Source organism: Apium graveolens, chromosome 1 (assembly GCF_009905375.1).
Source record: "Apium graveolens cultivar Ventura chromosome 1, ASM990537v1, whole genome shotgun sequence".
NCBI classification, from domain to species: Eukaryota; Viridiplantae; Streptophyta; class Magnoliopsida; order Apiales; family Apiaceae; genus Apium; species Apium graveolens.
This window is the reverse complement of record NC_133647.1, coordinates 31,636,448-31,651,553: the sequence shown is the minus strand read 5'-3', so window position 1 is coordinate 31,651,553 and position 15,106 is coordinate 31,636,448. Positions and strand designations below refer to the sequence as shown.

General features: G+C 36.9%; 1 protein-coding gene across 2 annotated transcripts; it reads left to right on the top strand.

Moving 5' to 3' along the window:
* The first annotated feature begins 4 nt into the window (after positions 1 to 4).
* On the top strand, positions 5 to 7,278 carry LOC141662541 (uncharacterized). 2 transcript variants are annotated; one of them, XM_074469228.1, is made up of 14 exons: positions 5 to 208; positions 499 to 629; positions 735 to 1,416; positions 1,746 to 1,846; positions 1,980 to 2,094; positions 2,368 to 2,445; positions 2,586 to 2,678; positions 3,089 to 3,172; positions 3,661 to 3,759; positions 5,012 to 5,074; positions 5,484 to 5,514; positions 5,744 to 5,790; positions 6,539 to 6,597; positions 6,943 to 7,278. In XM_074469228.1, the coding sequence occupies exons 1-14, from the start codon at positions 158 to 160 to the stop codon at positions 7,163 to 7,165; spliced, it is 1,857 nt and encodes a 618-aa protein (XP_074325329.1). In that variant the 5' UTR covers positions 5 to 157; the 3' UTR covers positions 7,166 to 7,278. The 2 variants fall into 2 exon arrangements, with proteins under 2 accessions (XP_074325329.1, XP_074325328.1); XM_074469227.1 differs by having other exon boundaries at positions 10 to 208; positions 2,580 to 2,678.
* The last annotated feature ends 7,828 nt before the right edge of the window (positions 7,279 to 15,106 follow it).

Below are 15,106 nucleotides of genomic sequence, written 5' to 3'. Positions count from 1 at the left end.
GCACAACTTGTTTTTGACTTTAAAATCAAGATGATGAGGAGAGAGAGATAGTACGAGAGAGAGAGAGAGAGAGAGAGAGTACGAGAGAGAGAGAGAGTACTAGAGAGTGAGTGAGAGAGAGATAGTACGAGAGAGAGAGAGAGTACGAGGGAGAGAGATGGGAATGTTCACACTTTGCTCTGCCACTTCAACTTCCTATTCCTCCAAGGTCCTTCAAGTTTCTTCTCTTTCTGATAAAACAATTTACTATTGTAGTATATATTATTTGAATGCTTTATATTGAATTTTTAATACTTTATGTGTTAGTATACTCTAATATTTGTAACTGCCAAGCTCTCAGCTGCTCGTAGAATATGACTTTGTTACACTCATTAACTTTGAATTTCAATTCTGTATTTTAAATTGTTGTTTGTTTATCTACTTCGTATTCGTGTAAGTTTGAGTTTGCAAGAATATCTGTTCACAGTTTAGACATGATATGGAAGTCTGATCTTGTAGATATCTGTACATGGAGACATTTTTCCAGTTTCATCGTACCACAAGTCGTTCGACGTCAGAGGCATTCTAGATGAAAAAGTAGTTTTGAATTTCTCAAATGGAGTTCATTTACGGCCATTGTCCTCCAGAAGGCAAGCCAACATAGATCTAATTATTTGATGAATTTGTTCAAAGTGAAATTTTTAGGTCCATCATTATACTGACATGCATTTTGTAAACATTAATATCAACCACAGTTCCTCGATAGGTGCAATGAGCAAAGGGTTTATGGTAGGGCTTCAGTTAGTAGACACTCCAAGTGCTTTTGGAGGGGAGGAAAATTTAGACTTTACTGATGGAGTTGCTGATTATGCTGATCTTTTGCACATGACATCTGATCCTCTAACTGCAACAAGTGTTGAAGCTATTTCAGATACTTCGTCCTTGATTTCTGATTCCGTGAGCTTGAAAGCAGAGTCGGTAGCTAATATGAAACCTAACGTTCAAGATATTTTCGGTGGAATTACTGAGTCCATAAGTGCTTCAGTTAGAAAGGGAGAAAATACGTTGACAGGAACAATTGAAAATATCACTTCATCCGTGACATCGGTTATTGAGGGTGCTAATGAAGGTTTTTATACTGCTGTAAGTAAGTTGAAATCTTCTGTTGATCAAACTGGAGATTCTGCCGGCAGTAAATTATCAAGCTTTTCAAATGACTCGAAGGAGGTATTTGGTCGTTCAGCTTCTGTTGCTGTTGATTTATTAAGGGATACAATTTTAGCTGCTGAGGAAGTTCTAGCAAGAGGGGGTACACTTGTTGTTTATGCCTATGGTTCTGCAAAAGGGTTTCTTCCTGCAGAGGTACAAAATGTCTTAAAAGTTTCTGAAGAGAGTGCGGATAAAATTTTGAGGCCAGCTGGGAATGCATTTCGACAGGTATATTAACATCTCTTTTTTTGTAGAAAATGGATGAGTTATGGCATAGCATAATCAAGAAAAACTTGCAGAAAGATTTTGATCTGTTTGATGGATTTATGAATAAATGAAACAACCGCTCAAGTTCTTCGAAGAGTTGATGTGCTCTTTTCAGATGTTTACTCTCGGTGACTATGTTCCCTGATTTCTTCATACATACTGTAAATCTTGTAGCTCACGTGAACACTCTGTCATATGTTTAATAAATTCTATTTGTGTCAATTATCAAATGTAACATTTAGGGGGACGTCCTTTATACTAATGGACATTTTTGGAATTGTGTTAATCAGGTGTATGTTGGTTTGGAAGGTCTAGAAAGAAGTTTTGGCTTGGACCCCAGTGATCCAATTGTTACACTTGTTCTTTTATTTGCAACCTCAGTCAGTTTATGGTATGCATGCTTCTTCTCTTTTTAGTACTTTATGTCCAATGTCAATTACTTTTGTATGTATCTATAGTACAAAGTACAAAACCAGTGGTTTGGTAACTATACAGAAATTTATATTTTTATCAGATTTGTGTAGGAGTGCTTATTGGTTTTTGACCTATGCTGGATACGCTGGAGATTTATCACCTCAACTGACGATGGAATTGTTGTCCGGAAAGGAGAATGCCGTACTTATTGATGTTCGGCCCGAGGCAAGCAACTGTAATTATTTTTTTCTGGCCTTGTATTTATTGTTAAATTAGGAGTGCCAACAATAGGCCTTAGTTTTTCTCCACCCTCAACGTGTTTTTGTGTTCCTTCAACTTTCTGCTCTCCATCTTTAAAGCGAACTTGTAATTCGCTTATTAATGTATAATTGACATGATTAGATTTATTCCTTTTAAGTATTCCATAGAAGCTTTATATTTTGTGATTTCTAAAGCTTCTACTTAATGAAAATCTATTGTGGTCTTTCTTTAATGAAGGAATACCGGGAAAGAGATGGTATCCCTGATCTGCGACGTTCTGCGCGGTTTCGATATGCTAGTGTAACACTGCCCAAGGTTGGTCAATGCAGTACAAATGTATTGCTACTTCATCTTGTCATTGAAGAAAGATTCACACGAAAAGACAAGAATTTTTTTTTGCTAGATCGTTCTGTCTCTTGCAGTTATAATTATACCGTTCATGTGAAAAGTTTCAGGGAGAAAGTTCCTTGAAGAAGTTGTTGAAAAGTGGAAAGGACCTTGATGATGCCTTAATTGCTGTTGTCATCCGGAACTTGAAGATTGTTCAGGTATGTAAAACTGCAGTCTCTTGTTTCTGATTGCTGCAACGTTTTATATGCAACTCCTTACAGTATAGCAGGTCCTTCTCCCCCCTCTTCCCCACCCAAATCATAAGAACAGAACAAGGATAAACTGGACATACAAAAGGATAAGAGGTCACATATTTCAAATTAATAGAAAGAATTTGAAAACAAAGTATATACTGATGAACAGCTGAGGACCTTATTTTATGAAGTAGATGTTACTGTACTCATATGTGGTTAAGATGAATTTAATGAGGATAAATTTTATTTGAAAATTTGGAGTATTTTTTCATTTCCAGCATGAGATTCTTGTACATTATTCAATATGTCTGCATATGTACTAATTTGAGTGATGAGTATTGTGTCTTGAAATGATTTCTTAAACCATTCTATAGGACAGGTCGAGAGTTATAGTACTGGATGTTGATGGTACCCAGTCTAAAGGAATTGCAAGATCCTTGAGGAAACTTGGTGTTAAGGCAAGTATTATATATTCTAAGCAAATGTATTTATATGACGTTGCCTGAAACTAGTCCATTTGATTAGTCTGAAAATATGATCAGACCATTAAGATTTCATATGATATATAGTCGCATGAAATTTTTAAGTTTGGAGATACTTTACCCAATTCTAAAGTTATGGTCCTGTGGAAACTAGCAGTTCTACCGTAAGGATGTTTTATATTCAATCAATATCAATTGATAAAATTATTGTCAATAGTTAAGGCCTAAGCTTTGACATTTTGCAGGGAATGATTTGTCAACCTAAGTGAATATAATTCTTTTCTTATGTTAAACATATTGATGCCCTGTAATCACTGGAAACCATAATTGGTGTTGCTAAAACTTATTATATTAACAAGACCGAAAAGATTTTCCTTTTTATGATGAAAAGGGTCTGCGGTCTGATTTATATCAACCCAAGTTGTATAGTGCTAAAATGTGCTAATTTTAATTTTACACGACAGAGACCATACGTGATGCAAGGTGGCTTCCGGATCTGGGTTAAAGAGGGACTTCGAATAAAGGAGCTAAAACCTGAGACAACACTTACCATATTGAACGAGGTATGTCATTATTTTTCATTTTATTTTGTTGTTTTCTTGAAATGTTGAAAGTTTGGAAATCTTCTCTATATTGTCTTTTTAATCCTTTTCTATTGCTTCCTTTGTAAAGGTTTTAATTTTTTTGAGCGACTTAAGATTGTGTTCGGGAACATTTTCATTCCTTCCACGTGAACAACCTAAGCTCCTGAGGAATTTACATGTTGAACACCATGTGCTATAGAGATATACTCTGTCTGAAAGATCTTGATTTTCTTTTCAAAATTTGACCTAGCCTGATACCATTTCAAACTGTGACTTTCTATTTGAAGTATATAGAACACATATATAACAACAGGGTCGGTGCTTTTAAAAGGTGAATGAACAGATGTTGTCTAGGGAAAGGAAAAAAAGGTCAATGTACAGATCTTTTGTTGTAAAAATAGATCTAACAATTTGCTAGCCTTAGCCTAGTGGAAAACCTGAGGTTGAGGGTTCGTACTCCAGCTGGGTAGGGGTGTATTTGTATTTTAATTCCTGTAATTGACCTCCGCTAATAAAAGAAAAAATATGCGTATTTAAATTTTTCAGAAGGGAATCACTGATAGAAAATCAGGAAAAAGTAACTCATAAGAATCTTTAATGTGTAGCCCGAGTCCGACATGTGGTGTGCTACTTACCGGCATTATAGGAATGAACTTGTAATCTTTTATATATGTGATCATCCATAAAAAGTCCGAAAGAGAACAAGACTTGTTCTACTTTTTAGAAACCCGTGTTTGAAATTATTACAGGGACTTCCATTGCAGGTATCAAGTCTTTTCATCATAAAAAATTCTTTGTTTCATCTAATCATTTGAAGATAATTTATAATTAATAAGCTTTGTAAATTGTTATTTGTTACAGAGATTTTCACATGTTTATGTAATTTTTAAATTTTGCTAATTATAGTTAAAGGGGCTGTTGGTTAGCGCCCAAATGAACAGATCTCTGATCAACTTCAGTTTCTTAGTACATAATAGTGGGATTCGGACTTCTGCTCTGTCTAATTCTTTTTTTTAGGATTCCTTAAGATTTCGCACTAGTTTATTATATAAAACAGGCCTTACGGCATTAGATCAGATAATATTTAGGAAGTATAATGACTTTTTGTTTTGTTCATGTACAATCTGTCATGCTTAATACTTCCGATTTTTTAAGATTTGTTTGGTCTTGTACCTAATAGAATAGTCATCTCTGGCACTATCCTTCAACTGAATATTGCTGATAATTTTAGGAAGCTGAAGCAATTATTGAGGAAGTCAATCTAACTCCACTAAAAGTTCTTGGATACAGCATGGTAAAACTCATGCCTCTTTTATTCTACCTCACGTTACCAAGTGTTTGTATAACTGTGCAAAATTGATATGTGCTATTTATATTAAAAAATAGTAAAATAAAACGAAAGTTAAAGCACATGAATACTTAAAATAAATGTTCTTTATGTCTTGCAACAGAATGTGTAGATTACATGTTCATGTTTCTATACAAGGCTTAAGCTGTAGTGTTGTATCACTACAATTCATGGGCATGTGGCATTAATGTTAGCTGAAAAATGCATTAAGCCTGTAGAAGATATACTTTTAATGATGGAATCTGGGGATAAAAACCCTTATACTGGAACTGGAACTTTTTACGACGTTTAAGAGCGTTTTAAATTATATATATGCTCCTCAACAAATTATTTGTTCTGTGCATTCTGTCCACAGGGTTTTGCTGCTGCAGCCTATGCTTTATCAGGTGTGTATATTTCTCTTCCTAATATTCCAAATGTTCAATGCGAAACATTAAAGACTGAGTACATTGTTTATAAAAAATCTTTTCTACATCAACCCAAACAGTCTCTCTTTCTCTTCTTTTCTATTCCTCCCACTACACACACACATCACACACTTGGCCAATGTTTCACTAATGCTGATTCGTTTTCTGTGACCGAGTATGTAAAATTGACATGTCTCATTTTTTCCAGAATGGGAGACGACCCTACAATTTATTGGCGTTTTTGGTGTTGCTCAGGTATATCCAACAAAGAAAGAAAACTACATATAAGACTCAAACGCAATGTTATTTTATACCAGTGAATGCCAATTAACCTTATTTCTGTTTTGGAACTTGAAAAATCAGAATATATTCATATAGGTCAAATGAATTGAGATCTTGCTTTCAATCTCTCGTGAATGCATTTGTCAGAAACTAGGCACATTACTTTTAAGTTTGAGATTATGCTTCTGTTCTTCACTTTGAGAGTAAAACTATCTTAATTGCTACACCTGCTGGAGATATCCATTTTGTTCAAGCTTTATTGATTTGAGGACTTGTCTTTTTCCCTAACACACTTGCATTTTTTCTCAAGATTTAGGGTGATACCTCAGTTTTAGTACAAAATCTTGATAACATTAATAAACAATTGTTCTGGAGTCCACATAGTACTCTTCTAGGGGACAGTTCACCAATGTCCATGCAGCATAAACTTTGAGTAGTTCTTTTAAAATCATCTCTTTCATCTAAATCTAAAAATGAAATTGTAGCAAGAATGGTCTAGATCATAGGTACATATAATGATTTTGAAAACCAAGCTTCCATGTTTTTTGTGCCTAGAGCTCCAGTCCGAATCTTGTAATCAGTCTTTTATATTATGAAATGGCATCCCTTCCATACGAATTTATGCGCTTCAGGCTAAATGCGGTATGATTGTTGTTCTATTAAAGGTAATTTTTTTCTCAATTTTCTTTATTTTACTACTTGAATTTTGAATATCTACCAGACTATATATCGACGACTAGCTTCTTACGAGGGCTCGGAGGATTTCACACAAGATCTGAGGTAAAAGATATGCCAAGTTTAATATATAAAGTATTTAGCGAATAGTATATTGTGGCAGCTATCTGTTCCACTCTAGTTATGTACTTTATTGTTAACTAAATATAAACGTTTACTTAAAATATTTAACAATCAAACACTGACAAAAAAATGCTTTACATTCGAGAAGCCATAGAGCCTCTGCAGACATTACATCGAAGATATCGATCCTACTGATAATTTGTGTGATAGATTTTCGTGCACATGCTATGTTTCGTTTTTAATTACATTCTTTTTTCTACCACCTAAAAAATGGTATGTTGTAAAAGTGACTTGATAAGTAATTGATCTTGGTTGGTGTTTGTTCAGGCAACTTCTTGTTCCAGTTCAATTAGGAGGTCAAGCTATTTCATGGGCTGCCGGGAAGTTAGAGAGTAATGGTATAGGCCTATCAACGTCACCTTCGTCTTCGGACGTGCAGAGCAGGGTACTGCAAGCTGCTGCAAAACATGAATCACAGCCAGATAGTGAACTCCAAGACCCGTCTACAGAATTGAAGACTTCTGAAAATATAGATATATCTCAAGCATAGAGTTGCTGTGTTTTGTTAATATGTATCTACAACTACAATCACTCTCCACTTTATAATAAGATTTGGGACTGACCGAGGCGCTGTTTGGTATTAATTTCACTTTCCTATTTTCAGATTTGTGTTTTCAATAATAAAAACAGAAAAAAATATTTTCTTTTAGCTTTTAAAAATGAAGGTGTTTTCTTGACGGAAAGCTGGTGATTATATTAATAACGTAATTTTTTCTCAATACAATACTGGATTTGAATAGCAACAGAACTACTCCTATCAAATATATGATCTGAGTATGCATATGATTCTCTAATTCCTATCAAATATACGACATTCTCGAACTCCTATCAAAAGACAAAAATACAATTATGGTGTTTAGCAACTATTTCCAAGACAATTTCCTTTCCTAGAAAGAAACACCATTTTGCTTCGTACAAGGCAAAATATCACGTTGCAAAGTAGTTGGTGTTGGAAAATATGGGTATAAGTCTCATATTGGTAAGTCATATTTTTGAGTATTATGACTAAAAGATGTGTGAGATATGATGATATTCTCTTAATAATGGAAATTATTATTTTCCATTAGAATTTGGCTCAAATATTATGACATAAATTAATTTGATTTTGTTTCAGATTAATTGATATGGTGTATGTCTTGATATATTTAATCTGATTCTGTTTCAGATTATTTATGGAATAGAGTAGCTTGCAAGTATTACACCGATTCCATAATTAATGATATTTAATTATGGAAAAGAGTAGCGCACAAGTCTATCTACACCTATATAAACACCTCTAAGGCGTTAGAGTTAGATACACCCAAAACATATTCGCCTTTAAACACAAAACTCTCTCTCTCGGTGATAGTTTCGTACCCGTTCAAGCTCGCTGAAGGTGCTCGTTATCCGTAACGCCGCCGCTACCTCGTTTTATCCTGGGAGGCTATCGACTCGCACATACGGTGAGAGGCGAAATAGCTTTAAGGAGACAGTTTCAACTGAACTCGAGGATCTCTCTTTTGTTTATATCTTTTCTTCCTCCGTTTGATTTCGTTTACTCACGCACACATTTGTTTGATTATATGTATTAATCGCAGATTGTATTCACAATCTTAAAGCTATACATTTTATATACATCTGTGACTGATACATCTGTATCTGCTTGTTTTGTTGAGTAACAGATCGATGGAGAACCAAACTGTGAACGATTCGATGAACATGACGGCTAATCCCAACGCACAGATCACTGGATCTGATGGGGTTCACCAGCAGCCGATTAACCCTAACGCACGGATCGTACGATCTGATGGGGGTCAAACGCCTGTTGGACATGTGCCTTCGGGACATGTGCTTGTGGGACACACTGTCATTGGACAGTTTAGTGTTCCTCTTGGACAGATATCGGCAGGATTCACTCCTCCGATCATACCTGCGGTGCCTACTGGTGTGCATACACCTGTAGTACAGACGCACGTACCATCTGTTCCACCTGTGGTGCCTGCTGCACCTGTTATGCCAACTGTGCCTGCTGCACATACTGAAAAACCTGAGAAGTTCAACGGAACGAACTTCAAACGTTGGCAACAAAAGATGCACTTTTATCTGACCACGTTGCATATGGATCGCTTCCTTAAGGAAGAACCACCGTTGCTCACTGCTGAGAGTAACATGCAGACTGTGTATGCTGCTGATGCTTGGAAGCACTCCGACTACATCTGTCGGAACTATATGTTAAATTGTTTGTCTGACCCGTTGTATAACGTATACAGCGCGAAGCCAACATCTAAGGTCTTATGGGAGTCACTTGACCATAAGTATAAAACCGAGGACGCTGGGGCAAAGAAGTGGATTGTTGGCCGCTTTCTTGATTATAAGATGGCAGACTCTAAGACTGTGGTCAGTCAGGTGCAGGAACTGCAGGTGATCATTCATGACATTCATGCTGAGGGAATGGTCATAAGTGAGTCTTTCCAAGTTGCTGCTGTTATTGAAAAGCTTCCACCTGGATGGAAAGATTTCAAGAACTACCTTAAGCACAAGCGAAAGGAGATGTCTATGGAGGTTCTTATTGTTAGACTTCATATTGAAGAAGACAACAGAGGGTCCGAGAAGAAAGTTAATGTTGCCACTGAGAAGGCAAACATGGTGGAGCATGCTCAAAGCTCCAAGCCCAAGAAGACTAATTCTAGTAAAGGGGCAAAGCTGGCACCCAAAGGAGGGATTTCGAAGTCGAAATTTCAGGGGAAGTGCTACAACTGTGATAAAGTTGGTCATAGGTCTTCTGACTGCAAGAAGCCCAAGAAGCCCAACAAGAAGAAAGAAGCAAACATGGTAGGGAATATCTCCAAGGATATGGGTGATATAGACCTCTATGCTACGGTCTCTGAAGTGAACCTAGTCGGTTCTAATCCACGTGAATGGTGGATTGATACTGGTGCTACTAGGCATGTTTGCTCAGATAAGGCGATTTTCTCTAGCCTCAAAGCTTCTGATGCTGGTGAGAAGCTCTACATGGGGAATTCAACAACTTCTACCATTGAGGGTGAAGGCACGGTGATCCTGAAGATGACCTCTGGGAAAAATCTGACTTTGAAGAATGTACTTTATGTGCCTGATATTCGCAAGAACCTTGTGTCTGGTTCTCTGTTGAGTAAGCATGGCTTTCGCATTGTAATAGAGTCAGATAAAGTAATTTTGTCTAAGAGTGGTATGTTTGTAGGCAAGGGTTATTTAACCGATGGGCTTTTTAAGCTCAATGTAATATCCGTTAAGGACGATAATGAAATGAAGAATTCTTCTGCTTACTTGCTTGAGTCTCCTAATTTATGGCATGCTAGATTAGGACATGTAAATTATGAAACTTTACGACGTTTAAGTGCAAAAGAATACATACCTAAACTTACTATCGATTCAAAACATAAGTGTGAGACTTGTGTTGAGGCAAAATTAACGAGATCATCATTTAAACGTGTGGAAAGGAACACCAAAGTGCTAGACCTAATACATAGCGACATATGTGATTTAAAATTCGCTCCAACAAGAGGAGGAAACAAGTATTTTATTACATTCATTGATGATTGTACAAAATACTGCTATGTATATTTGTTGAAAAGCAAAGACGAAGCTATAGATAAATTTAAAATCTATAAGGAAGAAGTTGAGACACAACAGACTGAGAAAATCAAAGCGACACGAAGTGATTGTGGAGGTGAATATGTTGAACCATTTGGAGAATTCTGTTCACAACATGATATAATCCATGAGGTCACTGCACCATACTCCCCTCAGTCAAATGGTGTGGCTGAAAGGAAGAATCGCACTCTGAAAGAAATGATGAATGCGATGTTGTTAAGCTCTGGGCTTCCACAATCGATGTGGGGAGAAGCCATCTTAAGCGCAAATAATATTTTAAATATTATGATGCGCAAGAATAAGGATGTAAGTCCTTATGAAATGTGGAAGAAAAAGAAACCAAGTTACCAACACCTGAAAGTGTGGAGGTGCCTTGCAAAGGTACTGATCCCTACACCGAAGAAGGTGAAGATAGGTCCTAAGACTGTGGATTGTATTTTCATCGGATATCCTCCACATAGTACTGCATATCGGTTTCTTGTTCATGAATCCAAGATTCCTGATATTCAAAAGAATACCATTATGGAATCAAGGAATGCCTCATTCTTTGAGACGATGTTTCCCTGTAATCCAGGAAACCAACAACCTACGACGTCTAAACGATCTCATGAGTCTGTAGATGACGATAATGAGAGTGACGAAAGTGAAGACAAAAATGTGGGGGTAGTGAGAAGGAGCAAAAGACAACGAACGGAGAAATCCCATGGGTCTGATTTTATGACCTATTTGCTCGAAGAAGGTGACCCAAAAACCTATACGGAGGCGGTTACCTCACCTGATGGACCTATGTGGAAAGAGGCCATCAAGAATGAAGTTGATTCAATTATGCAAAATCATACTTGGGAATTAGTGGACTTGCCAACTGGTTGCAAACCATTTGGTAGCAAGTGGGTTTTAAAGAAGAAGTTGAAAACTGATGGCACTATTGATAAGTATAAGGACAGACTTGTAATTAAAGGATACAAGCAACAAAAAGGCCTTGATTACTTTGATACATATTCTCCTGTAACGAGAATAACGTCCATAAGGATGATGTTTTCTATTGCTGCAATGCGTAATCTAACTGTACATCAAATGGATGTGAAAACAGCCTTCCTAAATGGGGACATATATGAGGAAATCTATATGGAACAACCCGAAGGGTTTGTTGTCACAGGACAAGAAAGGAAAGTTTGTAGATTGGTGAAATCATTGTATGGTTTGAAACAAGCGCCTATGAAATGGCATGAAAAATTTGATGAGGTCGTGCTGGCCAATGGCTTCAAAATCAATGAATGTGATAGTTGTGCCTATTACAAGGATAACGAGAACAGCTATGTCAAGGAGAATGACAATGGCTATGTCATGATGATGCTATATGTAGATGATCTACTTATTGCCGGAAGCAATGATAAAGTGATCAAATCTACCAAGGACATGTTGAAATCAAGATTCGACATGAAAGACATGTGACTAGCAAATGTAATTCTGGGAATTCAAATTTCTAGAACATCAGAGGGTCTCGCATTAAGTCAACCACATTATGTTGACAAGATCCTTGAGAAGTTTCTTAAGGATGACTTTGAGAAAGCTAGGACACCTGTGGATATGACTTTGCACCTATCCAAGAACAAAGGTGTAGCTGTTTCCCAATTGGAATACTCGAGGATAATTGGTAGTCTGATGTACCTCATGAGTTGTACAAGACCAGACATTGCATACTCAATTAGCAAGTTGAGTAGGTTTACGAGTAATCCGGGAGCTGATCACTGGAAAGCGATCATAAGGGTACTAAGGTACTTGAGGGGAAATCGAGACTATGGACTGCACTATGGCAGATACCCAGCAGTATTAGAAGGATATACTGACGCAAATTGGATATCTAGCAAGAAAGCACTTAAGTCTACGAGTGGCTATGTGTTTACATTAGCTGGAACGACAATATCATGGAAATCCTCAAAACAAACGGTGATAACTCATTCCACGATGGAAGCTGAGTTTGTGGTACTAGATAAATGCGCCGAAGAGGCTGAATATCTACGTCAGTTTCTGGAGGATATTCCAAGATGGCCAAAGCCTGTAACTGCAATAGGGATTCACTGTGATAGTCAATCCGCTATTGGCAGAGCACAGAGCACGATGTATAATGGAAAGTCTCGTCATATACGACGACGACACAGTTCCATTAGACAATTGATCTCAACCGGAATTATCACTATTGACTATATACCGTCAAAAGATAATATCGCAGATCCACTAACCAAAGGGTTATCAAGAGAAGTGGTTGAGAAATCATCGAGAGGGATGGGCCTTAAGCCTATTGCTTAACGGCATCATGGTGGACACCCAACCATTGCTGACTGGAGATCCCAAGAACTTGGTTCAATGGGACAACTAAATCATGATGACCAAATCACTGTGGGGGTAACCCCTGGCCTGTTCCTATGATGAGGAAACAGTGAGACCCGTAAGGTACGAAGTTAAGCTTTGAGCTTTTAATGATCTTTGATGAATACATGGAGCTCAGGAGTGAACGCATGAAATTCAGTTGAGTAAACGCGGGTTACTCTATAAGATAAAGATCACCTATGTGTGAGAGAAGTGGGGCTGCTTCAAAGGAGAATTGCGAGGCACAATTCTTTAGAAACTTCTGTAGAACCAGGACGATGTTCCATGGCCAAAATGGACATACTCATGATAGCTGAATGAGTCAGAAATGATATAGTGATAAGTATATCATCGTTTACACAAACGGTCGAACAGTTCAAGGACAAACACGTCTACTGTCTACCAGTAAAGTCGGTATGCTTACTCGAGCGAAGGTTCAAGGAGCATTCTCTACCTATTGTATGCTATATCTGATCGAAGAAACTATCACCAAGTCAAACTCCGTGTCTGTCTGTCTGTCTGGTGTGTGCTACTAAGATCACCAATCTCACCCATGTGGGGGATTGTTGGAAAATATGGGTATAAGTCCCATATTGGTAAGTCATATTTTTTAGCATTATGACTAAAAGATGTGCGAGATATGATGATATTCTCTTAATAATGGAAATTATTATTTTCCATTAGAATTTGGCTCAAATATTATGGCATAAATTAATTTGATTTTGTTTCAGATTAATTGATATGGTGTATGTCTTGATATATTTAATCTGATTCTGTTTCAGATTATTTATGGAATAGAGTAGCTTGCAAGTATTACACCGATTCCATAATTAATGATATTTAATTATGGAAAAGAGTAGCGCACAAGTCTATCTACACCTATATAAACACCTCTAAGGCGTTAGGGTTAGATACACCAAAAACATATTCGCCTTTAAACACAAAACTCTCTCTCTCTCTCTCTCTCTCTCTCTCTCGGTGATAGTTTCGTACCCGTTCAAGCTCGCTGAAGGTGCTCGTTATCCGTAACGCCTGTAATAACCCCAATTTTTGGAAAATTTTTGAAACCCTTATGAATAGTGTTTTTGCTGAATGAGAAAACTTTTCATGCCACACTAGGTAGGGGTTCTTTAATGGATATTCTGAGATTTTATTGGCACTCTATATGGTATATAAGTGTATGTAAAGATCGTCAGAATCCAATTCCGAACACTTTGATTTTTCCCGGAAATCCACTAGATACGGAAAGAATTGAGTATAAGGTAACATGATTAAAAGGATTTAAATTGAAGGATTATAAGAGAGGATCATAAAAGGGATATAATGTATTGAGAAAGGTTAAGGGAACCCAAGTAATAAGATCCCGGGTATGATCCCTCAAACGAGAAATGAGAACGAAAGTTAAGCGAACCGTATAACAGATCAGCGGTCATTAGGAAAACAATTAGGAAGCTAATCAAAGAGATTAGAGGGGATGATGTCACCCAACCAATGAGAAGAGGGCAAGTAAAGGATGATGACATAACAAATGTGACATAAGCATGACATGAGGGGGAAGGAGGTGTGGTTGATTTAGAACCACACAAAGTTGATGGTTAAAAAGGTAATTAACCAAAAGCAAGCTAAAAACAACCAACCAAAACAAATCAAAGCAAAACACAATTTTTTTTTCATCTTCTTCATCTTGCTCTCGGCTTTTGAAAGAAAAACAAGGAGGAGTTTTTCAAAAACTCAAGCTACACACCTTCAAAAATTATAAGGTTTGTTTCTTTAGCTTCCATAATTCATAACTTAGTTATGCTATAAGTTTGGATCCAAGAATCCAAGGTTTACCTAGTTAATCAATTCCTAAAAGTTTAGGGTGAATAGTAACTTTCAAGAACAAATTTTTGATTCTTGATTTTATTTGTAAGGACAAGGTAGCTTAAGCATAGATCAAGGCTTCCATGGGCATTCCAAGGATCTTTCATTGATTAAAAGCTTCAAGAAGGTATAAAACTTCAAACCCTAGCTTTACTTTTGAGTATTAAGAATGGTTTTGATTGTTATAGTTCATGAGGAACATGATCCTGGTATACTTAGAGTGTGGTTGGATTTGTAATTAGTTTGAAGTTGTAAATCTTGATTATTGGTTAATGAACTTAAGTATAGCTTTTAGTTCATGTTTGAGGGTAGTATAAAGTTGATAATATTGAGTTGTTGGGGCTGTTGGAGTGTGTTTTGGATGGATGTTGGTTGTATGATTGATTTGGGGTTGATTGGTGGTTGTTTTGGAATGGTTTAAATTTGGGAAATCGCGTAAACATAGCCGTCGTAATGCCGGATTTACCGTAGACTGTTTTTGTTCTTAACATCAGAACCCTTGAACTCACTGCTAGGTTTTGACCATTGCCATGATTAGATAGTTCATATTACGAGCTTCGTTTTGATATGTGGTTCGTTGGATTCCGAT

Bases quoted from the DNA above. Each gene is read 5' to 3' on its own strand.
- LOC141662541 (XM_074469227.1), top strand. From the start codon at position 158: ATGGGAATGTTCACACTTTGCTCTGCCACTTCAACTTCCTATTCCTCC. The intron at 209-498 runs GTCCTTCAAGTT...CTGATCTTGTAG, and splicing joins CAACTTCCTATTCCTCCAAG to ATATCTGTACATGGAGACAT. The intron at 1,847-1,979 runs GTATGCATGCTT...AGATTTGTGTAG, and splicing joins GCAACCTCAGTCAGTTTATG to GAGTGCTTATTGGTTTTTGA.